The sequence below is a fragment of the Drosophila albomicans genome, chromosome 3, assembly GCF_009650485.2.
Source record: "Drosophila albomicans strain 15112-1751.03 chromosome 3, ASM965048v2, whole genome shotgun sequence".
Lineage (NCBI taxonomy): Eukaryota > Metazoa > Arthropoda > Insecta > Diptera > Drosophilidae > Drosophila > Drosophila albomicans.
In genome coordinates, this window is record NC_047629.2 from 53,960,307 (window position 1) to 53,985,227 (window position 24,921).

A 24,921-nucleotide genomic window follows, 5' to 3' on the forward strand; every position below is an offset into this window, starting at 1 on the left:
AGTACTTCAACGATATACAAAATATGACCTTCGGTATATTTTATATATTTTTGGGGTATAATATTCGATATATTTTATGAAGAATACCGAATGTTTTCCATTTATTGAAAATGTATAGCGAGTATCTTACAGTCCTACACACTCGACTATAGCCTTCTTACTTGTTGTTTTCGATTTGCCACCTCCTCAGTAACTATATTACTTAATACAAATAAATCAAAAATAAAGATAATTAGTCATCCTACTTAAGTAGTCTACTATCAAAAATCAGAGAAAATTACGCTCGCACAATGTTTGTTCATTTAGAAAAGCTCTGTATAGTTCATCTCATTCATTGATTGAAAAGAAAATTTAAAAAATTGAGTAATGACATGACTGCATAATTCAGTTTCATATAAAGATTACCATTTTTTTGATTAACTATGTATATAATCCCATTTAGTAATTAAACAAGTCTATGAAACGCTGCAAGTTTTGGAGTCAGTTAAAATCTTTTTCTATTTCATTTTTTTTTGGCAAGCCAACTTTTCATGCACTGCCTTCTCTTCTTCTTCTTCTTTCTCCTTCCTACTATTTCATTCTCCTTCCTTCCCCTTTCTTCACAGTCCTCTGCGGTCAATGGTCGCATCCCTGTCGCAATTTCTAAACTCCCAACTCGTTTATTGCGCATACGCCATGTTGTCGCAGCAACGCTTTGCATTTAAATGAAGCCAAGTCTGAGGAGCAAAGTTTCGTGGTACTTATTGCTAATTGACTGGCAACAAACAGCATTCGAATTCAATCAACTCGACTGCATTCGAAACCAATTCAAAGCTGCTGACTGCAGGTGTCGCAGGTTTTGATTCTGTTATTAATTAACTATCGCTGTCATCAGCAGCAGGCGAAGCAGGAGCAGCTAGGAGCTGCAGTCGAGGTTGCACGTGTCCAAAATGCTCAATAGAAACTGCGGACAACATATTGTTTCATTCCGGCTTTGTCTCGGCTTTTCCTGGGCCATAACAAAGGGGCACCTACAAACGCAATTTGGCAACAAATTCGCAAAACAGAAAACACAACAGGCAACAACTGCAACAACAACAATAACAACAACAACAATAACAATGACCAGCCAGAATTATACAATTTATGCGATTTACGAGCTCCAGCAAAACTCCTTCAGTTTTGGCCATCCAACTCCATTTTCAGTTCTCGCTCCCACTGGCATCTTCTTTCCCTTTCCTTCTCCCTCTCCCTCTCCCTCACTCTGTCTCTACGTTTTTTTCTTGCCTCGGGAGCCGCAAAACTATTTCTATTGCTGCGGCGCCGTTGTCGTTGCCACTGAGCAAGGATATGCCGTATTTCCGTTTACATAATAAATTTGCTAACCACGTTCTGTCGTCGTTGGGTCCCCGGGACCTGGCCTCAGCTCTAGCCTCAGCTCTTGCTCTAGCCTTTGGCCCATCGCTCTGGCCACCGTCATCACCACCGCCATTGTCACCGCCACCGCCATCGCCTCCGCCGTCGCTTGGCATCAAGTGCTTGTGGTTGGCATTTTTGTTGCTCCCATTTTGATACCTCTTAACCGAAAAGGGTGACAAGGTATTTGAGAGTTGTGTAGCAGGCGTCTCTTACAGCATTAGAATGCATTAAGTATACTTATTTTTTATCAGCTTATAAAGTAATTTTTGGCTTTACATTTGTCCGTGTGCATAAACATCTAAATATCAGTGACTGTAACAGATAAAGCTACAATATTGTATTGCCTAGATTTAAAATTTTTTTTATAGTTCGTAAGGTGTTCAATTGGAAAAAAATAGTTTTTGTTGAAGTTTTTCATTATTATAACTTTTATGATTTTTTTTCTTTAAGTTTGATAATAGTGAAAAGTAGTTAAAACTAGGGTGAAATAAAAAAACAACAGTTTTTTAAATATTAAAAACAAATTTAAAATAAAAATTGGTATGCACTTTTATTATCATACCATCAGTTAACTTGTTATAAAAAAATTGGGCGAATCCGCAAATATTTAATGAAACCACAGGCCCTGAAAGTTAAAAATTCGTAAACCTTCACAGTGCGGCTTTTTTGTGGCACTGACTGACATTTCATAGGCATAGTTCTAGCCACAATTGCAACGATAGTAAAAATGATCTCTGAAAATGGAAATCTTAACTCAGAGATAAAATTTCCCCATATTTGTGTTAACACCTTTGTTGTTGAACATTTATGTGCTGAATCATTTTTCTCTCTGTAAACTACTAGTTGGAGATGCTATTTTTTAAATTTAATTATTTTTGTAAGAATGGAAATAATAATAATGAAAGGTATGATCTTATAAAATATAACATCTTCATTTTAAGTTGATTCATTTGATTGTCGTCAAAAATATATATTTAAAGCTATACTTTCAAATTTAATGATACGTTTCTATTTAATTTTCTGAATAATTTTCGATTTAAGTCAGGATTCATAAGATATTGTAGATTTTATTTTATATACAATCTGTTCCAAGAGAATGACCAAATTTATTTTTAAAATCCTTATTATAAAATCAAAATCATAAATAACTAAAAAGGTATTAATATTATCTACAAATCAGACTCAAAAAAGTAATATCTCTCAACAACTAGATATGGGTAATTCCATGACGGAATTTGTCCCGTGCAAGACACTTTACATTGAAAATATCATAAACTGAAACAATTTTAAAAATAAGAAAAGTTTATTTTTATAGCTCTAAATAAGTACTTTAATTAGAGATAAGAATGATTTTGGAATTTTCTTTCTGTTTTGTTTTTAGTTGTGATAATTGCAAAAATTAACCAATTCGTACGCACAACCATAAAACGAACGTAAAGCAGAAAAAGTTCCTAAAATCAATCTTAGCTCTAAATATAGTGCTTATCTAAAACTTTAAGAATAACATTCACTTATTTTTAAAATTGATTCAGTTTATGTTATTTTCACTGCAGTGCACTGTAAAAAGTCTCGCATGGGACAAATTTCGCCATGGAATTACCCATATATAGTACATTAAAAAAATTGATCTATTAAGTTGAATACCTAACCCAATAACCAGAATAAGAATTCCATCTGTCTAAATGTAATTATCAGGTATTTCGCAGTCGAACACTTTCGATTGTAGCTGCCTTGGTTGTTGTAGTTGTAATTGTTGTTGCTGTTGCTCTGGTTGTTGCTGTTGTTATATGTATTTATTTTTTCGTCGTCGTCGGTCGGAGGCACCTTTTGCAGTTGCCACTGCCAGTTGACAAAAGGCGGCGCAAAAAAATTGGACAGCCGCCGCAGCAGGCGTTTTGCTTTTGCTTTTGCTTTCGCTGTTGTTGTTGTTGTTGTTGCTGCTGTTGCTGCTGTTGCTGTTGCCATTTGTCCGCTTTATAAACTTTAACTTGGCCAACAGATTGCCGCTGGCAAGTGTCGCCTCCACCTGCTAATGCGCTGTCTCCGTCTCCGTTTCGGACTCCTCCCTCCCTGGACAATTTCCTTGCGCGTTTTGATTGACGGAAGTCAACGGCGGCAGCAACTTTTGCTTAATCATTGGGCGGCGCTCGCGTTGTCTTTAATTAATCTATTAAATGCAAACCAGAGTCGTAGTTGAAGTCTGAGACAGAGTCGCCTACAAGAAAAAATGCGTTGTCGAGGAAGTTAACATGTTGCTGCTGCTGTTGCTGCTGTTGTTGCTGATGTTGCTGTTGCTGATCAGCAAACTGAGCGCTTCCGTTTTCCGCTGGAAGTGAAATCTGTCAGCGGATGCCATAAAAATGCCAAAAGGCGCACACAACTTGCCACAGTCAATTCCAGGGCCATCTAATCTTTGCCACTCTTGGACTTGTTTCAGATTGAGGCGATGCAAAAAGGATTGATGGCAGCAGAAGAAGAAGAAGATGTGGGCGCTGAGTTGGAGTTGGAGTTCGAGTTGAAGTTGAAGTTGCGCCCACTTTGAGCTGCTCATCAGCTGTCGCTGGGGGCAGGTTCAATAACCGGCGGCTGCTGCTGTTGCAACACACTAATGGCTTGCCACACTTTACATTAGCGTCACAATTTATTGGCCACAGAGATGCCAGAGACTGCTTCTGGCCGTCCCACTTGGCCGTATGCTTTACGCATGCTTGGTAGCTAAAATGGTCATAATAATAATAAAAATTTTCTGGCTGCGCGATGTGGCAAGCCAAGGCGATGTGGCAAGGCGTTTGAGCGCATGTTTGACGCATCGCAAGCGATGGCAACAGGTCTCTCTCTCTGTATGCAACATCCCGCTGCTGATCTCGTTGCAAAGTGCGTAAGCAGCAGCAGCAGCCTTCGACCGGTTTGCGCTTTATGTCAATGCCATTGACAGGTGCATGCAGCTAGCCGCATGCTCCATTTATGCCACAAAACTCGCTCCGTGTTGCATGCATTTGAATTGATTTTGGGAAGAACGAAAGCCAAAGCACTAAAGCACTGTCAATGCGAGTATGTTCATGAATTTATGCTTAATAAATGCAGTTGCTATCTCTTTGACTTTCCGCATTCCTTCTCCAGCAGTAGTAGAGAAGCTTAACACCCACAAGAGAGAGAAGACTGCGAAGATCTTCTTCTTTGGCGGCTTCTTTTGTTGCCTTTTGGTCAGCCCGCGCTGCAGTTTTAGATTATTTGTTGCTGACAGCTTCATGAAATATTTATTATTATGGCCTGGGCTATGGGCCATGGGCTATATAGTAAAGACTTGCCTTTGCCTCTGACTCTGTGTCGGCTACTTGAGCTCTGCCTCTTTGTCTGCCAATGTGTATTTGTTGCAGGTGTTGGGGGTGCAGCCGCAAGTTGCAAGTTGCAAGTTGCAAAAACAATTGTCTCTCTCTGTGCACATAGGCAAAGCAGTTTTGCCGGCATCCGCATCGTCATCGGCTACCAAAATTGAGAATTGAGGTGTTTGCCGTTGAGCGCGCGAGAAAAAACTTGAAAGCCAAAAAGCCGAACGAACGCCAAGGATCAAAGGCAACTCTCCACAGATCCGGAACAATGCTGCGTTAAAGGTAATTGTTTGTCAATTACTTGACTCCCGGCTGAGCCAACTACGACGCGTGGCCGAGTATCTTTTATGTTACCTCTCTCAGTCTCAGTCTCAGTCTCTCTGCGTATCTGTATCTGCGTCTGCAGCATGTATCTGCATCTGTATCTCACCTCATCTCCCCTCTGAACCACCAATTCAACTGGGCCAATTATAGCAGCCAGCAGCTCGTTAGCATACACAAACTGTATCCGTATTGCAATCGCAATCGCTGCCGATAATCGCATGGAGTGTAAAATTATTTAATTCCCGCTTATCTCAGTCGACGTCGCAGCTGGCGTCGACAGCGACAGCGACAGAGACAGCGACAGAGACGCGCAGCTCAGCTCAGCTCGCTTTCTGCCCCCGTGAAGAGTGTGTGAAAATGTGCGAGTTCAAGACAATGATATCTGACATGGGCATGCAGCTTGCACACAGTTGTGGGGTATGCACGACTAGACATGCGATATGTATATTTATAAACATTAAAATATATGATATATTACATTAACCTATTATACTACAGAATACAATATTATATTATAAAATATATTTATAAAGATTAAAAAATATTAAATTTCATATTTAAATTTACTATATAATATATTAATACAGGGTGCGCCATCTAGACAGGACCTATTTAAATGTTTAATAACTCCGCCATTTTTCAGCCTATTTTGACAAGCCAGCCAGATTCTGAAACTTCAGCCTATGCCATTTTATATATGAATCGACTTAAAGCAAAAAATCAGGCTGAAATTTTAGCGCTGTACATCGAAAGTAATCGTTCAATTGCAGAGCAAGTTCCCGGGACGCGTTGTGTCAAAAAAGGGTGATTTGGAGTGGCCTTCTCGTTCGCCGGATTTGACGGCACCGGACTTTTTTCTGTGGAGCTACTTGAAGAGTAATGTGTATGTCAGCAAACCGAAGACTATTGAACAACTGAAAGCTAATATCAAAGCGGAAACTGCTATTACGCCCGAAATGTTGTCAAATACAATGCGAAATGCCCAAAAAAGACAGATTTTTGTGTTTCTAATGAAGGCGGTCATTTGATCGATATTGTATTCTGAGTGAATTGTCATAAAATGACATTCTATACCCTAAATGAATCTTGTTTATTTTCCAAAATGGGCTGAAAAATTGCGGAGTTATTAAACATTTAAATAGGTCCTGTCTAGATGGCGCACCCTGTATTAAAATCAATTATACTTTACATATGATATAGAACATATATACCATTAAAATAAATTAGATTTTATATGTAACTTCTTCATGTAATATTTTCAAATAGAATTATCAATCTATGGCAATATAATGGTTTAGCTTTAATTGTATTATATTGTAATAAATATTAAAATATAATATATTTTATATTTATCTACATATTATTATTATATTTTATAACATTAAAATTGCTTATATTATATATATAACTTTATCATGTAATATTTGAGCGATTTCGAATATGAACAATTATCAATATATACTAATAAAATTGTTTATCTTTCGCTAATATACTATATGATAAACTAAGCTATTAAGTAAATTTATTTATTTTAAATGTAAAAAACAATAAAATTTTATATAAGAAATATAAAATTAATCTATTGCAATACAATTGTTTAACTTTGAAATCTCTAAAAAAAATTACATGATAAACTAATCTAAAAAGTTAATATGAATTAATATTTAAGAAAGTTAAAAATAAAATATAATCTATTTTAAATTTCCTAATAAATAAATAATCAAAGTGAAATCTTGATCTTTATTAGTTTGCGGAATGTAAAAAAAATCACAATAAATACAGCAATATATATTATTTAGATAGGTGCAATAATAATGCAATATAATTTCAACATGTTTAGAACAATATGCAAAATATTTAGAGCTGAGTAGTTACAAAGCTAATATCGTATGCTAAAGTGATTTGAATTTACGACAATGAACTACTATTCAATAAACTGTAATATTAAGGATTATTTATAATTTAATATATTTCTGTTAATTGAGAATGTTGCTTTATCATGCAAATGGCAAATAAATTAGAATCTCAACAATTCATTCAAACGTTTCTCTATTATTCATTATTCAAATAGCTAAATGAATTAATTGACAATAATGTTTATCTATAATGGGCTAAAGTAAATTAATGTAAATTTAAGATTGTTTGATCTTGATTTGAGATTTTTCCTTCTTTATTTAATTTTAAGATTTTAATATTCTTGAAATAATATTATAATTCTGAATTTCAAGATTGGGCAATTTAGATTTATTGTAGATTATCGATCTTGATTTAAGATTCTTGGTTCAACTATGACATACAAACAATCTTGATTCAAAACTTTTTTCTTGATTTTAGGGCATTTCTGTGTACAACAAACTAAAGTAAATTGTTTGCTTAGTTTATCATTTATATTATATTCTATTTACTGATTTTTATTTCACTTAATATAAATTTGAAATGACAGTTTTTTTATTTTGTCACCTAATTAGTTGTTGTCTTTTGGTATCAATAAAATTTTAGCTTTTGTTGTACTAAAGCGGAAACAGATCCTAACTTAATCTGCTGCAAGTGTATAACAACTTCGACCTTTGTACAACAAATCTAACCTCTTTGTAGTATTGTTGTTGTATGTTTGTGTGTGTGTGATTGCGTGTGAGTGTGTGTGCCACAGTTTACACAGAAAAGTAATTTCGAGCATGTTGCGGCAATCAGACGATTTCGCCGACGCGACGTTGCCACTGACTGTGGAGATGCTTTGATATGGCCTGTTCCCCAACTGGAAGTTGAAGTTGAATCTAAAGCTGAAGCTGAAGCTGCAGTTGAAGGTGTAGACTCAACACTCGCTGCTGTGGCATGGACAGTGGACAGTGTTGCTGCTGTTGCTGTTGCCACTGCTGTGTGGCTGTTGCTCTTAATTGCTTGCTATTTTCAAATGCTGGGCGCTTTCAATTTATCACAGGTCTGTGACATCGCCAGTGACATTTTATTAGGCGATAACGATAAATTTACAAAGATTTATTAAGTGCCGGCAGCAACCGCAGTCGAAGCAGCAGTCGAAGCAGTGGGAAAATTGCGTCGGCTGCGCTAATTTAAACAAATTAAATGAAAATCTCAACAATTATTGATCGCATGCTGCAAGTGGCGGGTTTAATGAACGCGCTAATGAGCAGCAGCTGATCAGTTGATCAGTTGATCGCTTGATCTGCCGGCGATCAATTTGTTGTCATTGTTGGTGCAACAAAGCGTGGCACCAAAAAAAAGGGGTTACTTCATGTGGGCAGCATGCAACATGCAACACCATGCGGGTGTTGGTAATTGACTTGGATGCAATCATAACTGACTTCATGCCGCATCAACTAAAAAAAAGGGCGTTTTGGCAGTCGACGGGGCAACAACTGTGGCAACTGTGGCACAGCAACTGCCAGTCATCATTGAGGCAAGCGTGGGTGCTCCTAGACGAGCATAGAGACAGAAAACAATCCTTAACAGCAAATTATGCAAATTTCACGACTCCTATGAGATCACAGCAACTGCTTTGGTCGATTGGAGTCGACTCTAGAGTCCGCCTCTTCCCTTTCCCCTTCCTCTTCCCCTTCTTCGTCTTCGTCTGGTCTGCGCTGTCGTCTGCTCTTGTGGGTGGACAATGTGACACGCGTCGTCGTGAAAAACAACAGTTTACTTCATACTTGCCATACAGCCAAAGAGAGCAAGAGAGAGAGAGAGAGCTGAAGTCGAAGCTCAAGCAGAGGTCTCGGGTCTCCGGGGCCAGACAGTTTTACTGTCCTGACTGAAAATTTATATTATTTCATGCAATTTGTCATCGTTTTGCCAGCGGAAGAAAGATGACTTTGGACGACTGCAACTCCAACTCCGACTACGACTACGAGTTTGAGTTTGAGTTTCAGTTTCTTTCATTTACTTTGTTGCACGTTACTCGTATGCGGCATGTTAGTTAAACTACAGCAAGAAATACTTTGCTTCCTCTATATATGGATTAAGTTCGAATTAGAGTTGATTATGACAGTGCGAAAAAAAATGTTATTTGATCACGTTTTAGAATGTTTCTTTCCTAAACGACAGCACAATTAAAACGATATCAAGTCTCGATCATTAGTGAGCTCATGACGCACTCTACAAAATATGTTCAAGTTCAAGATGTTTATTTGTGTTGGTTTTTATTAGAAGATACTGAAATATAAGTTTACTTCGAGTGCTTTATGCTTTATTATTTTCTGTTATTTTTTCAAGATTCATTTAAGATTTTACAATATTATTTTTTATACCAATTTTTGTGAATTTTGTAAGTACTACAATATAATTTTAAAATGAAATTTCTATAATCATACATTTTCTGTTATATTTTCAAGATTGACTTTAGAGATTATAATAGATAATTATATAAATTTGTATTCCCATTTTTGAGAATTGTTTAAATATTGCAATATTATTTTAAGAAATATTTCTTTTTTCATAAAATTTCATTTTAGATTTTGTATTAAAATTTTGCAGAATTTCTAAAATATTCAGTAGATATTTTAAGATGTTTGCCATTCATTCTAATTCAAGATGTATTTCAATAAATTATTTTTGGAATTTCTAAAACTAATTTTATAATTTATTTCATATAGTAAAATAACAAAACTACTACTTAAAGTATATATTTTTTTCTTTATTTCTTAAACATTTTCTAAATTTTATTTAGTATCGATTAAATTATTCTTCTTAAAGTATAATATTTTCTTCATTATAATATTAAATAATTTTTAAATATTTATCGTTTAAAAAGAAAAGAAGTTTTTTATATTACTTTTACTTTATAACTGAACTTTTTAAAAATATTTGTATTTATTCAGAACTTTCTCATCAGCTTGGCAACTGTAAATGATATTTAAAGTGTTGTCTCGCCCAGAGCTGCTTTAGAGCGCTTTTCTACCAATTTTCCAGTTAATCTTGGAGGAGTCTGTTGTCTGTTGGTTCCTCCCGATTTGCGACATTCAAAATATGTGGCACATTATTGTGTGTGTATTTACGTGCATTTATGAGTTATTAAATCGGTAGATTTATGTAGCACGCGTGGGCGTTGCGACGACACGCGTTGTTAGTGCCGTCGCGTGGGTGTGGCACTCTCTCACAGAGATTGACAAAGTGAAATCGGAGGAGGGGGAGGAGGAGCAGAAGAAAGAGAGGAAAGTGATGGAGCTGCAATTGCAGCTGACAGCCATGTGCGATTTTATGTTGTGTGCGTTTTGTGGGTAAATCAAATTTAATGAGTGCCTCAAAATGTTGTTAGAAACTTCTTCTTCTTCCATCTCCTTCTTCCTCTTCCCTCTTCCCTGAGGCTTGGCGGACTTCCTTTGTGCGCTTTACAAGGTTTTGGCTTTTGCTGGGCACCAAATTGATATTACACTAATTAAAATGCAATAAAATATCACAGAAATTGCCATTCATAAATCATTACGACTGCAGTTGATACGCAGCATCTTTGGGCTCGAATTGTAGTCGGAGTTGGAGATGGAGTTGGAGTTGAAGTCGATGTTGGAGTTGCGGATACAATTGAAGATTGAGGTGTGAGCCGACAAAGGAAATAACGCTGCTGCAATTTGCTTGCAAAAAGCGATGTGCTCATCATCATTAGAGCCGACTGCCCGGCTGCCTTCTTGGCCTGCAGTCTGAGTTGGAGTCGGAGTTGGAATTGTAGGTCTTATAGGTATTATATATGGTATACGATCATACATACTATTTGCTTTATGATTTTGTTAATTCTGCCTAGATGGCCGAAGCTGTGGGAAAGTCGACAGCCGACAGTCGACAGTCGCCGGCCATTTGAGAGAGCTTATTAAAATTGTGAATTTTGCTTAAAAATTTATTTAACAAAAGCGTCCACAGCTAGAAATTATGCGCAATTTGCGAACAATGGCCATCGTCTATCTGCGATTCTTCTTCTTTGGCTACCTGGTCAAAGTTACGTTAATCGCCAATCAATATACAAGCATTCCCAGCTTTTCGGGGCACTAGAATCGAAGCCTGAAGCCACAGGCAGCTGCCACAGGCGCGCCCATTAAACATAAACAAAATTAAGTGACCATTAAAATGCCATAAACTGGCGGCGGCGGCGGCGTTCATGATCATGTCGCTGGATGCGCCTGGATTAACTGCGCTGAATCTGAATTTGAAAATCTGTTTTGGGGTCCAGCTCTTCCCCCCTCCATCAAGAGGCACTTTCGTTTAATGCCGCTGTTCTGTTGCAACAACTCGTCGGCCCACATAAATCGTGTACTTGCTGCTTGTAGCTTTCAATTTGTGACAAGCCACAGTGCACAAATGGAGTCGAAGTTGGAGTTGCAGTTGGAGTCAGGAGTTGCCTGAGTGCTAGCAAAATGCTGCGTGGGTGCAGCAGCTGAAGTGAAGTGAAGTGCAACGCTGTCGCATCATCATGGAGTCCTCCCACCTCATCGTCTGACCGCTTACGCAAAATGTTTCAATTAAGCCCAACACACAGAATAGAGTTCGAGTTGGAGTTGGAGTCGAAGTCGGAGTCCAGCAGTTGCGCCGGAAGTTTCGAGCTGTGCTGAGAAATGGCAACGCGGCACGCAAATCATCAACAGCAAGCTGCGGGGTTTACCTTGATAACTGCTCAATAAGATGTTGCTCCGATTATTGGGTATTGGGCGCAGTTCTCCGTTGATTGATTTATCGTCGAGCGACGCGCAGCTAATTGAGTTATATTAAGCCATCTACTAGCTGCAACGCTCTCTCTTTTGTGGCAACGCTCTCACACACTGTCAGTGTGGCATGCCACAGACGAATGCCCGAGATACGTATATGGCTAAAATGCGCCATTAATTGCATGGCATTGCTTTAATATTTATTGTCAATTATTGTTAGTTTAATTGTCAATTATTAAATAATATTTTGTATTGACATCTTGTCGGTGTCACTGGAAAATCGTCGCTGCAAACGCTGCACACGCTGCGTATGCGCAATGCCCAATCTCTCAGACACTACAATCAATGCGTAGCTCAGTTGCCACATCGGATTCCCAGGCATCGAGCATCGAGCATCGCTCACTTGTCATGTGGCATTCGCAGTTGAGACTTCAGACGACTTCACACGCACTCCGAACTGTTGCAACGTGTCTGCCAAATGATCTGCATCTGTTTTTTTTTCTTCGCTTTTGACGCACCCTTTTGAGTAGTCGAGGGAGCGCGTAATCAATTACCACTGTCAAAGCAGCTGTGTGAGAGGCTTGATTAAAGGTAGAGTAATTCCGAATGTAGCAAGTTATTCAATTGAAGTTACTTTATTATTATTCCCCATACAGTTTTTTGTTGTAGGGTATCTGCACTTCGTTGTTTCTCTCGCACTTCACCTCGTTTCGCAATTTTACAACTTAATAAAGCCGATGATGAGAAGATGCCTTCTCGATTGCAGGTGCTAAAAGCTGAAGTAGCCGCTCTGCTGCTTTGGATTTTTACAACCTGATGTATATATTGATGTATATCAACTGCAATCAACGGCTCCCGATTTCAATCTGCAACTCTCTCCCTTTCGCTCTTTCTCTCTCTGTCTTTAACTGTGACAAAAGCTGTGCGCGGCATGATCAAGGCCAGGTTGCAGCTTCTTGGCTGATGTGCTCTGATGAACGGGCGTCTTGCTCACTTCGATTGTTACGTGCCGCTGCCTCGCTTCATTATTTATTGTCTAGAGCCGCCTTCCTCCCATCTCTCACTCTCTCTCTCTCCCTCTCTCTGTGGAGTCTTGCATTGATTCTGTGGGCAGCTGGCGTAATTGCCAATGTGGCAAACAAATTGCAAACGCTGATCCAGCTTGAATCTGCTGCTGCTGCGGCGACTGCGTTGCCAATTGTTGATTTAGTGGCCTCGGGCTGCGCTCTAATGCGGGGATTAATCGCACAATTAACGGGCCAAACATTTTGACAAACTAAAAAATGTCAGACGATTTGTCAAGGCAAAGGTGGTCGACTCTTTCGTTGTCCTCGTCGTTGTCTCAGCTAGGTGTGGTCGCCTTGTGGGTGGTTGGGCGGCGATTGCTTGCAGCATACGTGAGTCAAAAAAGCAATAAGCACACGCGTAAATCAACAGGACATGCCGCAGGAAGACAGGAGCCAGCAGAAGCAAGCAGGCAAGCAAACAAGGCAAGCCTCCGGCTTTGCGGCCACCTGCTCGTTGCTTCTAATCAAGTCAGACGAACGACTACGATGCGATGTTGTCCTGGCTGGTCGCCTCGTAAAAACCAAATGAATGGCTGCAGTTCCAGGAGCTGCTGCCTCGAAAAAACTTTACGACAAGCCACACAAATTGGACGCTCTTGTTTCGGGGCCGGAACTGTTTGCTTATTAAACTCACTTACGTGGGTATAACAGTTTTGTCGTTGATAAAGGTATTTCAATGCTTTAAATTTATAATTAGTTACTACTTTATAGTAGTTACTAATTACTGCTCTTAGTTGGTGCTGTGAATTCAAATTTGTATAACAATAAGCATTGTGTATAACAGTTTGCATAATAAGCATAGATTACACTTGTAAATAGCTCTAGTGAGTTAGTACTTACTACTATGTATTAGCTGTAGATGTATGTTCTTATCTGTATAACAGTTTACTTTGCATTATGTATAACAGTTTGGATAATAAGAAAAATGCTTAAACTAAAGTAATTTCCACATGTTGTATGTATAACAGTTTGTATAACAATGTGTATAACAGTTTGTATAACAATTTTTAAAACATCAAATTTTTAATTTTTGTTACTGATATAAAAATGTTTTTTATATAAACTTGTTTTTAGATGTAAAGAGTATAGAGACATCGTTGTTTCTTAGTGCAGCAATCTTCTTGTATGTATGTATGTACTTATGTGTATAACAGTTTACTTTGAATTATGTATAACAGTTTTTATAATAAGCAAAATGCTTAAACTAAAGTAATTTCCACATGTTGTATGTATAACAGTTTGTATGGCAATGTGTATAACAGTTTGTATAACAATTTTTTAAATATAAAATTTGTTACTGATATAAAAATTATTTTACTTCTTTTTAGATGTAAAGAGTATAGAGGCTTCGTTGTTTCTTAGTGCAGCAATCTTCTTGTTTTATGGCCTTGCATCAAGTCGCATTCGCATCATGTTGACGCTGATCACAAGGCCCACGGACGACTCATGGCAGAGGGCAATGAGTTCGAGGCGCCCCCTGATGATGCCGGCCATTTGCATGCCACTCGGTGTCTACACACATTTTTGGGCGCAAATGAAATGCAATTTTAGCCAAGAGGCGAGCTCTTATCATTTGTGTATCATCAGCAGGGAAATTAAATAAAATTTGTGCTGTCAAGGAGCCAAAAACAGACAAAACTTGTAGGAGGCAGCCACCGACGCGCCTTTGACGTTGAATGCCACATCTGAATGCTGAATGCTGAATACCAAATGCCGAATGCTCAAAAAGCTGATTCCAATCGTCTGCGGGGCTGCTGCGCTCCGTTTGGCAGCGCCAGGCGGGCGATTTTTGCGATTGGAATCGCCTCGATGTCCATTTCACTTGCCCGCTGCAGGTTTCCCACACTCACGCACCCAATGCGACATTTTCTAAATCGAATGCATGCCAAAAAAAAAAAAAAAAAACAAGCGAACTCAAGGAGGGAAAAACCAACAACTCAAAGACAAACCGCAAAAGACTATAAAGATTTTTAATATGCAAGCGTCAGATAAGCGAGAAGGTGAGAAGGAGGAGGAAGGAGATGAGGAGGCGGCGGCTGAGCAAAGCGCAGCTGCTGCCGCATTAATTACACCACAGTGCGCTGCTTTGCGGCAGTCAGCGAGAGGGCAAAGAACGAGGGCGAAACCTGCTTGGCCGGTCGACTGCTATCCGCTGTTGGCCTGTTGGCCTGGCCAAAAGGCACCCGCATAAGCTGCTTCGGCTGCTGCTGCTGCTGAACCATTCATGCTGCGATAGACTGCACATAAAATTCATAGCTTTTTGAATGTCATTTGTCGTTAACAGGCCGCAAGTTTGTTTCAAATTGACTTGGGAATGGCAAACAGAAAAAAAATCCAATCAAATCAATGGCAGCCACAAAAAATAAGTGAATGACTCCCGGCTTTGCCAAGATTATGACAGCAAAAGCGTGAGACGAAGCGATGCTGAACTTCAATGAAGATTTCATTGAAGGCAATGACAGTTTATACTCGTATAAGTTTTAATTACTTGTGCATGCGCTTGTGTAACACTTTTTATTTGCCCGTTGGTGTTTAAGCATCCCATTCACGAACTGTTCAAATAATCCCTTATACTGCTTTACATGCTGCTGCTGACCGTAAAGGTTTCTGCATGCCATCGCCAAAGCAGCACTTCCCTGGAAAACTGTCACATTTATGAAGCATCCGATGAGTACGCGTTGCGTATAAGTTAGCAGTTAAGCAGCCTCATCATCACTACTATCGTCATTATCATTGGGCCTAGGCCCAGCTAATGGCCAGGAGCAGGAATGTCATCGCTGTCCATTTTCATTGTACTCAGTGGTCGCAATTGGCGATTATGCCGCCACGATAAGCATATTGGTAGCATCTCGCATCTCACATCTCGCTTCGATCTGACTAATGGCGCACCAAAGTGGCAACAGCAATTTGTAGCTGGGTGAACGTGTATTGACCAAAACGGCAGCTAACTTTTTGCACTCTGTCTGCCAGTCGCTTAATTAATAGACAGTCGCTCCATGGACTGCTGTTTTGCTGTTGCTTTTGCTGCTGGCTGTTTGCAGCAGTTGACCACTTGCATATGATCAATACGTGTTGATTAGTGTCCGGTATCGGGACTGGCATCGCGCCCTCGTATCGTTTGAGTATCTCGCATGATGTTTGCTTGGCGCTCGGCTTTTATGGGCCGTTGTGTTGACAATTTTGTTGCCATATGAGCAACGGCCTTCATCGCAGTTCTTGTCGCATAAATCATGCTTGTGCTTTACGATTACTGCAGCTGCAAACTTCAACTCCAACTTCAACTCCGACTCCAACTTCGACTTCGAGTGCAAATTGCAAAGCCGCCCAAAATGCAGGCGATTGGCAGTTGCGGGTGTTGCCGGTTGCCCGTTTCCCAGGCAGTCCGAAGGCAGCCAAGGCGACCTTAGCAAATATGCAATGCAATGACATTAATTTATTGCTCAGAATGCAATCAAATTGCACAGAGTCAAGCGGCATGGCACCATGGAAATCAATGAGCTCTAGCTAAGGTCGTGTGTGGGTGTAGCGACTTTAACAACAAGCCACTCAGCAAGGCAGCCAGACTTGCCCAGACTAACTCCACAACAACGTGGACAACAACAACAGCAACAGCAACAGCAACTGCACCTGTTGCAGCTGCAACTTCAACAACAACAGCCAGCAACAACAACATCAAGCTCTGTGTGGCTTTTGGGCTTGAGGCCTCCATGTGCATGCAAATTTGTGATTAAGGTCAGCTGGCTTTATCATCAACTATGTTCTGGGTTCATCTTTAAAATATCTGCTATTTGCTCGTGGGTGCCTCGTGGTCCTCTCAGTTGGAGCCAGACGTGCTTGCAACGCTAGCGGCAATGAGCATTCACAGACAGGGAGGAAGGGGGAAGGAAACCTTGATGAGCTTTAAGTGTTTGGTGAAAAGAATGCATAACAAATGCACAAGAATGCATGTTTGAAGGTATAACAGTTTGTATAACAATTTTCATGTTTAAATATTGCTATGTATATGCTATGCTATTTGCCTAAAAATATGATAGATACTATCGTAATTATAGTATAATAGTATAACACTTAGTTAGTAAATATGTATAACTCTTAGCTGGTTATAACAGAAAACAAAACTACATAATTATATATCCAGTGCAATGTTTCTGTATTGAAAGGCTGCCACAAAATGCTGCAGTTACTATTAGTATAACAGATAGTTATATAACAATTTGATTCTGTTGAATCATGCCCAAAGTTTGTTAAATTTTTTAAATTTTAACTTACAGAAAATATAGAAATTATGTTCATATTCATTTTTGTTTTCTTATATACCGGAATTATTGCAGTTGGTCTAGTATAACAGTTAGCTTGGCATAACGTTTCTGTTAAAACGAACACAAAAGCGGAACAAATTTTCAATGGAAAGTATATATCTAACAAAAAAGGTTTGTATAACAAACATTTTTATTCAACAGAGACGTTTTTCAAGCGTAGCAAATGCGAATTAAAATTGCCTCTTATTCAACTGCAACCATTTAATGAATCAGTCCACAGCAAATCAATGTGTCTCATTTAATTGCTTAGCAAATGGAGTACGACTATAAAAAGGCCTGAGAGACTATTCCGATAGTGCGAAATCAACATGAGAATCGCTTTGATTTGTGTGGTAAGAACTAAATATTAGTTCACAAAGGCAAAGTTTATAATTCAAATATTGATATTACAGACTTTTTTGGCTTTGACTGCTCAGTCAGTCTTATCGAATTACCTGGTTCCCTTGGGACAAAACCAATGCGGTCAGGGTGCGTATCTAAATAATCTTTAACTTCTTAAGATAGTCTTATTTCCAATTGAATATTCAGGTAGCAAAATACTAGATGTTCTCGGTCGTTGGCAATTTGGAACATGTGGCGGATCTTTCCCGGGTCTACCTGGACGACCAAGTAAGTATCTAAATAGTTATTAACTCATTAAGATAATCTAATTCAGAATTGAACATTACGTACAGTAGGTATAAGACCTTATCCAGGGATCCAGCGTCCCCCCGGATCCAGAGTAATAATTCTACCTCCGAACCGGCTACCTAGTCTACCAAACCTACGTCCACCTTGTTACCCACCTTGTTGTCAACCTTGTCCCCCTATTTGGCCACAACCAAGTTGTGTGTCAGTCTCTCTAGAATGTCGGCTAAGGGTGCATCGCTACCCCTATTACCCTATCTGGCCCGGACAGCCCGGAATTGGTGGACTGCCCGGACTAGGTGGACTGCCCGGAACCAGTATACTTCCCGCTACTCAGCCCGGACAAGGACTAATTGGAATTCCCAGTATAAATGGACTGTCCCAAGGTGGACAACGCGTTAGAGACCCTTTCTTTGGCTACAATGATCCAATTGCACCAGAGGACGAATCCGGAGCTCTTCTGAATAAAAATGATGACGTCAATGCTAATGATCCAGCCGATTACAACACCAACCATGATAACCCTGAACAACCCGACTACTCGACTCTTCAGGATGCGGCTCATGGTCAAGTCTAAGACATTTTCTTCCTTTTAAATATTTTTTGTCAATCAGCAAATACACATGTAAAGTGTAAATAACAATTTAATTTGTTTTTGAACATTAAAAGGATATTTGAATATAGAATTTCTATTAATTATGGAGTTAAATATTATTCAAAGAAAAAAGATGATAATATCATATCAAGAATAATTCTTGAAGCATGATAGTTGTATTATATTAAAATTTAACCCAAAAGACGCATTCTTAAATCAACACCAAAATTCTACAAAAACACCATTCTTCAAATCAAACAAATATATTTCTGTTTTTAAAGTAAATTGCATTCTTTAATGAGTCTCCCAAAAAGTGCGCTTCATTATTTGATATAATTAAATCTATTTTATTTTCCTCTAGCGTAGAAGGATATTATTACTTTGTGAGTACGAAAGAAAGGAAGAATTTGCGACCCTATAAAGTTTATTATACCCGCTAGCCATAGAGTAGAAAGGTATTATAACTTTATGCTGGCAGGAAATGTATGTAACAGGTAGAAGGAGGCATCTCCGACCCTATTAGGTATATATATTCTTGATCAGCATCAACAGCCGAGACGATATAGCCATGTCCGTCTGTCCATATGAACACCTAGATCTCAGAGACTATAAGAGAGATATCTATAATAATTTTCAACTGCAACCATTTAATAATCAGTCCACAGCAAATCAATGTGTCTCATTTAATTGCTTAACAAATGGAGTACGACTATAAAAAGGCCTGAGAGACCATTTCGATAGTGCGAAATCAACATGAGAACCGCTTTGATTTGTATGGTAAGAACTAAATATTAGTTCACAATGCAAAGTTTATAATTCAAATATTTATATTACAGACTTTTTTGGCTTTGACTGCTCAGACAGTCCTATCGAATGGCCTGGTTCCCTTGGGACAAAACCAATGCGGTCAGGGATCTTCAGGTGCGTATCTAAATAATCTTTAACTTCTTAAGATAATCTTATTTCCAATTGAATATTCAGTTGGAAACCTAATAGATATTATCGGTCGTTTGGTATCTGGACCATGTGGTGGATCTTTACCGGGACTACCTGGACAATTGCCAAGTAAGAATCTAAATAGTTTTTAACTCATTAAGATAATCTAATTCAGAATTGAACATTTAGATATACGTATACCTCGTTATCGAGGTATAGTTAGGCGTCCGCCTTTCCGCTCCGGATCCAGAGTAGTAATTATAAATCCTCCGAACCGGCCCGTGCTACCTAGTCTACCAAACCTACGTCCACCTTGTTACCCACCTTGTTGTCAACCTTGTGACCCTATTTGGCCACAACCAAGTTGTGTGTCAGTCTCTCTAGAATGTCGGCTAAAGGTGCATCGCTACCCCTATTACCCTATCTGGCCCGGACAGCCCGGAATTGGTGGACTGCCCGGACTAGGTGGACTGCCCGGACTAGGTGGACTGCCCGGAACTAGTATACTGCCCGCTACTCAGCCCGGACAAGGACTAATTGGAATTCCCAGTATAAATGGACTGTCCCAAGGTGGACAAGGCCTTCAAGACCCTTTCTTTGGCTACAATGATCCAATTGCACCAGAGGACGAATCCGAAGCTCTGCTGAATAAAAATGATGAGGTCAATGCTAATGATCCAGCCGATTACAACTCCAACCATGATACCCCTGAACAACCCGACTACTCGACTCTTCCGGATGCACCTTATGGCCAAGTCTAAGACATTTTCTTCTTCTTAAATATTTTTTGTCAATTAGCAAATATACATGTAAAGTGTAAATAACAATTTAATTTGTTTTTGAACATTAAAAGAATATCTCATAAAGTTTATTTTTTAAATGTCTGTCCTCATGTTTACTTAGAGAAATATAGCCATGTGACTTTAAGACTTTACAGGCCTTATAATTTGTGCTTGAGATAAGTTAAAAACAAGTAAGAAAGCTACAGTCGAGTGTACTCGACTGTGAGATACCCGCTACCCATTTTTAATAAAGGCAAAATATTGCGGTATTATTTTCAAAATATACCGAAAATACTAAAAAATACTAAAAATACCGAATAGTATGTTTGGTATATCGATATAGTACACTATTCGAAATATACCATAGACGGCACAATGGACCAGATTTTCGGCCAAAGCAACTAAGAGCCCTAGTAAGTAGGTGTTTTTGCCCATACAAAGGAATTTCCTTAATAACATCCACAATTTTTATCTGATCGCAACTAAATTTTCAGGAATCATAACTACTATACATATTAATTAGTATATATACCAAAATTCGCAACTCTAGCTGGTAAAAATTTGAAACCAAATTGATCTGTGTGTAAACATGAGAAATGCTGACGAAATTAAAATTAGAGCTCTATCTCTTATAGTCTCTGAGATCCAGTGTTTCATACAGACGGACGGACAGATGGACAGACACACAGACGGACATGGCTACATCGTCGCGGCTGATGACGCTGATCAAGAATATATATATATATATACTTTATAGGGTCGGAGATGCCTACCTGTTACATACATTTCCTATCGGAAATGTAATAATGTAATATGGGAAACCCCGCCGGAAGTTGTTAGATCTTAATTGAATTCCTATACAATTTTGTAGTTTGGCATTCTGGAGTATATTTTTGTTTCATATGTAGTATATTGTTATATAATATATTATATATCATTTGGTATATGGGAGTATTTTTTAGTAAATTGATTTGATATATGTTAATGACAATGGGAAACTTTTCTAAGTGTTTGCTGATTTTGTTGTTTTGTTTATTATGCAACTCGGTATTTCAGATTCTGTAAACTCAGTGTGATAAATCAATGAGTGGCGCTTTAATTTGCAAACGAAAACCTTAAACCATAAAACTGTGCAAATAACATTTAAAACTAATGCATTACCTAACCGTTAGATTAGACGTTAGCAACATGTCCCCCTATTTACTTGGCTTGGTAACTTGAAAATAAACCATAACAAAGCACTTCGATAAGTATTTTCGAATTATTTGCAGTTGCTAATTGCACTTTCGATTCTAGCAATCGACTCAGCTCCAGGGTCATATGGAAATAAAAGAATCACAGTCGCAAATCGAAATAATGGAAGATATCAGACTAGGCGGTTATTTAACCCTCAAATAGCTCCCACTGTTAAGGTAAAACGTGAACCCGACTCACAACTTTCTACCACAACACTGAAGTCACTCGCTGGTTAGCTAATAATTGTATATTAGAACTATTAAATTGTAAAATGCTTAAATATATTTTTCGGATTGAATTGAAATCAAATTTAGTTAATGGCCTTCATGACTTTAACACTTGATACATAAATGTAAATGAAATCTTGCTGTTGACCAACACCTAACAAACAATTAACAAAGTTATGACGAATCGATTCGAATGTTGTACTCTGAACATAATAACAATAAAAGTGGCGAAAAAAATTTCTATTAACACCTTTGGACTACATCAGCAGCAATCAGTTAACACCGAAAGCCGACTTGGCGGGTCCAAGTCTTTAAGGACTTTGGTCAGGCAAGTATCTGTGGCTTAATTGCCAAGCCAGAGCTGTTAATGACCGCCAACGGGTTGCCAGTTGCCAGTTTGGAGTGGCGAGTTTGCCAACTCGCAAGTTGCCACTAGCAAAAGCAAAAGCAAAAGCCAAAGAAAAAGGCAGCTTCCGTTCCCAGGCTGGGGCACAAATGCTCGCTGCCCAGTTGGTGCTCACAAAAGCGCCACGGGGCATACTTCCGGCATAAAAATGTGTGTCATAAAATTGTCCGTCTCAGTCCGGCTCAAGTGAAGTGGATAGCCACAGCCAAAGCCTTTTGCATTAAATAAGTTTAATACCTAAATGAATAGAAAAGTAGTTGTTGCCACTTGCCAGTGGGTAGTCCACTCTCACTCTCACCTCAAATACTTCTATTAGTTAACTCCAAACTAATGGCCAATGAGCCGGACTTAATAGTCGGTGTAAAGTCATGTTTTCAAGCGCAAAATTCCCCAATAAAAGAAAGCAAACCTTTCTAAACAGCCTCTTAAAATTGATTTATGTCAATTCTGAATAATTGGCTCCTGTGGCTAAAGGCTTCTGTTTAGTGAAGTTGCCTACGAGTATTTCCCTCCATTCATTAATTCACTTGGCTCGAACAATGACTAAATTTGCAGCACAACATACGGGCTGTTATTTAGAGTGTTATTTAGCAAATTAATACTTATCACTAGGAAGGTGTTCCCCCAGCAAATAAATAATTACTCATGTACCTGTATAATTCATTATAAATTGGGCAGTAATCGTTTTATTCAACGAGTATGCAATTAATTCTCGAGATGCGAGAGATTTGTGGGTGGCTCAGTCGTCACACACAATTCCAAATTGAAGGTCGATGATTTGTCTTTTTTTTTTTGTTTTGTATTTTGCTGTTGTTGCTATTGTTTGTTTCCACTGAAATGCGCAAAACTTGTTTTCATCTTAATTAAAATATAGCGACTACAACATTTTTGGACCTAGAGATGTTTCGCTGGGCATCAGCTGAACTCGACTCGAGACTCTAGTTGCTTGCCAGCCACAGTCTCGGATAGTACGACGACAACATGTCTGCGAATTTGTTCAGCTTGGTAGGTATTCGTTTAACCGATTACACGCGAGTATCTCATTTCATTTAAGATTTCGCTCTCTGCAGTTTATTATCATTCTCATTGCCAACGCGGTGCTGACGGCTGTGTTGCCTCGACTTCAAGATGAACACGTTCGGTTGGAGCCAACCGATGACAACAAATACTCCTACACCTTGAGGTAGGTAAACAAGTCAAAGTCTATTTTGAGTGCTTCTCTAATCCACTTTGACATTTATGCTACTCGTAGAATCGAGCATCCGGATGGCGCAGTACGTGAGGAAACTGTGCAGGAGATCGACACTGGAGAGCCGCTTGTGAATGGCGTATTCAGACAGGACTTTGAGGCGGATGACAATGATTTGAAGAGAGTGCTCGTGATTACCTATGAGGCGGGACCCAATGGTTATGTGGCCAAAGTCCGCTTAGTGTTGGAGAAACGTGAACCCGTAATTCTCGGACTGAGCCCCAACGCACTGAAATCAGCAGCGGGTTAGCGGAATATTAAATTTGACCTCGCTTAGCGGCAGCAATGAAATTGAAAATAGGTTGTTGCTTCTTTTGACCTATTTCCTCGTCAGTTTTGCAGCCGTTAAGCGAGCTATAATTGTAATCAAATTAAGTTTTAGTTTAGTACACTAAGCTTGTGGTGTTATTGATTGCTGATAATAGATTTAAAGCCAGCTGGCGCTGCGGTCATTTTGTATAATTTTCGTATAGTTTTTGTTGGCTGGTGGAAGAGGCTCATTTAGTGGATCATTTGAGCATCACTTTCTTTGCCATTTCCCGTTGTGTTTGTCGGCGTTTTAGCAACGCATCCAATAATCACTTGAGTTGGTGTTGTGCCCCTTGTGGCACAACAGGCACAACTGCTGCCCCCGCTGCCACAGCTGCACAACTGTACCCCAAGCACGCAATCAAGCGGCAAATCAACAATTTTCCATAGCAATGAAGCGAACGGTTTGGCTTTGTGCGGGTGATTGACGCTTGTTGCATGCAACGGCAACGGCAACGGCTGCGGCTGTGGCACAAACAACTTGAGGCACTCGATTTTTAAGTGGTCGTAACCGCAACGTGAAAATGCTTGCCAAATGGCCCCTCGGGCCCAACTTTCAACAGCCAACGCCAACAGCCACAGTCACAAACAGAGAGTCCAAGCAGAGTCCAATAGTGCAAGTAGGCAAACAGGTGAAATGTTTGCTACAAAAATCAACAGCTTTTGGCTCTGGCCTTTCTAACGTACTCTCCTGCCGCCTGCTGACACGCCTCCCGCAACGCCTTCGTCTTCGTCGTTCTCGTTGTTGTTGTTGACTCCTTTCTGCCTACTGTGCGTGCGTCAATATGCGTGCAACAAGTTTGCCTTGGCGGAGATTTTTGTGGGTGCCCCACACTTAAAATTTATTACAACTCGATTACTTGTACTTACCACATTTTTTTCGCTTTACTTTTTTCCTTTTTGCCAGCTTACCAGATATCGATCAGGGTGCCCCGTAGGCCGAGCTGCCAGGCAACAGCCAACAGCTAGCAGCCATCGGCGAGAGGCAGCTGCAGCAGCAGCAGCAGCAGTTGGTTCATTCGGCCTCGCATGGCCATCGATCGCCCACAACAAACACAAGAGTTCTCCTCCTCATCCTCATCCTCTACCTCCTTCTTCTGGCTCTGCTGTTGCTGTTGCTGCATGTAAATTAGCATATCGTGCGCGTAATCTGGCCAACAGGAGGCTCCACTTCGCATCCTGCTGTTGCGGCATGCGAAGGCGTCATCGGAATCGGAATCCCAGCCGCTGCGCTGCGTCGGTCACGCAACCCAAAGAGTCCAACTCAATGCTGAAACACTGACCACTGTGTGGGCAGCTGAATTGCGAATTGAGTCTCAGTTGCAAGTCTCTCTCTCTTTTTCGTTGTGCGTGCTGCACTTTAGCTTAATGACATTTTATCTCTTTGCAGTGCGCTGCCAAAATTGCGCATACGCAGCATTGTCGCTGCAAAGTGTTTGTTATGCAAGCATAAAAATGTCAGTGAGATTGTTT

General features: G+C 39.4%; 2 protein-coding genes and 1 long non-coding RNA gene across 15 annotated transcripts; all 3 read left to right on the plus strand.

Annotated features, from left to right (window-relative positions):
• The first annotated feature begins 17,304 nt into the window (after positions 1 to 17,304).
• On the plus strand, positions 17,305 to 20,110 carry LOC117570188 (collagen alpha-5(IV) chain-like). Of its 13 annotated transcripts, none has more exons than XM_052005086.1 (5): positions 17,305 to 17,413; positions 17,474 to 17,549; positions 17,610 to 17,690; positions 17,756 to 18,094; positions 19,810 to 20,110. In XM_052005086.1, the coding sequence occupies exons 1-5, from the start codon at positions 17,390 to 17,392 to the stop codon at positions 19,998 to 20,000; spliced, it is 711 nt and encodes a 236-aa protein (XP_051861046.1). In that variant the 5' UTR covers positions 17,305 to 17,389; the 3' UTR covers positions 20,001 to 20,110. The 13 variants fall into 13 exon arrangements, with proteins under 13 accessions (XP_051861046.1, XP_051861041.1, XP_051861047.1 ...); XM_052005081.1 differs by having other exon boundaries at positions 17,756 to 18,007; positions 19,705 to 20,110; XM_052005087.1 differs by having other exon boundaries at positions 17,756 to 18,007; positions 19,723 to 20,110.
• A 1,071-nt stretch (positions 20,111 to 21,181) lies between these two features.
• Positions 21,182 to 21,566, plus strand: LOC117568883 (uncharacterized). The gene is made up of 2 exons (XR_004572207.1): positions 21,182 to 21,233; positions 21,293 to 21,566. It is a non-coding gene; the product is annotated as an uncharacterized LOC117568883 (long non-coding RNA).
• A 1,204-nt stretch (positions 21,567 to 22,770) lies between these two features.
• On the plus strand, positions 22,771 to 23,586 carry LOC117568882 (uncharacterized). The gene is made up of 3 exons (XM_034249782.2): positions 22,771 to 22,895; positions 22,961 to 23,073; positions 23,143 to 23,586. The coding sequence occupies exons 1-3, from the start codon at positions 22,872 to 22,874 to the stop codon at positions 23,387 to 23,389; spliced, it is 384 nt and encodes a 127-aa protein (XP_034105673.1). The 5' UTR covers positions 22,771 to 22,871; the 3' UTR covers positions 23,390 to 23,586.
• Positions 23,587 to 24,921: the final 1,335 nt, after the last annotated feature.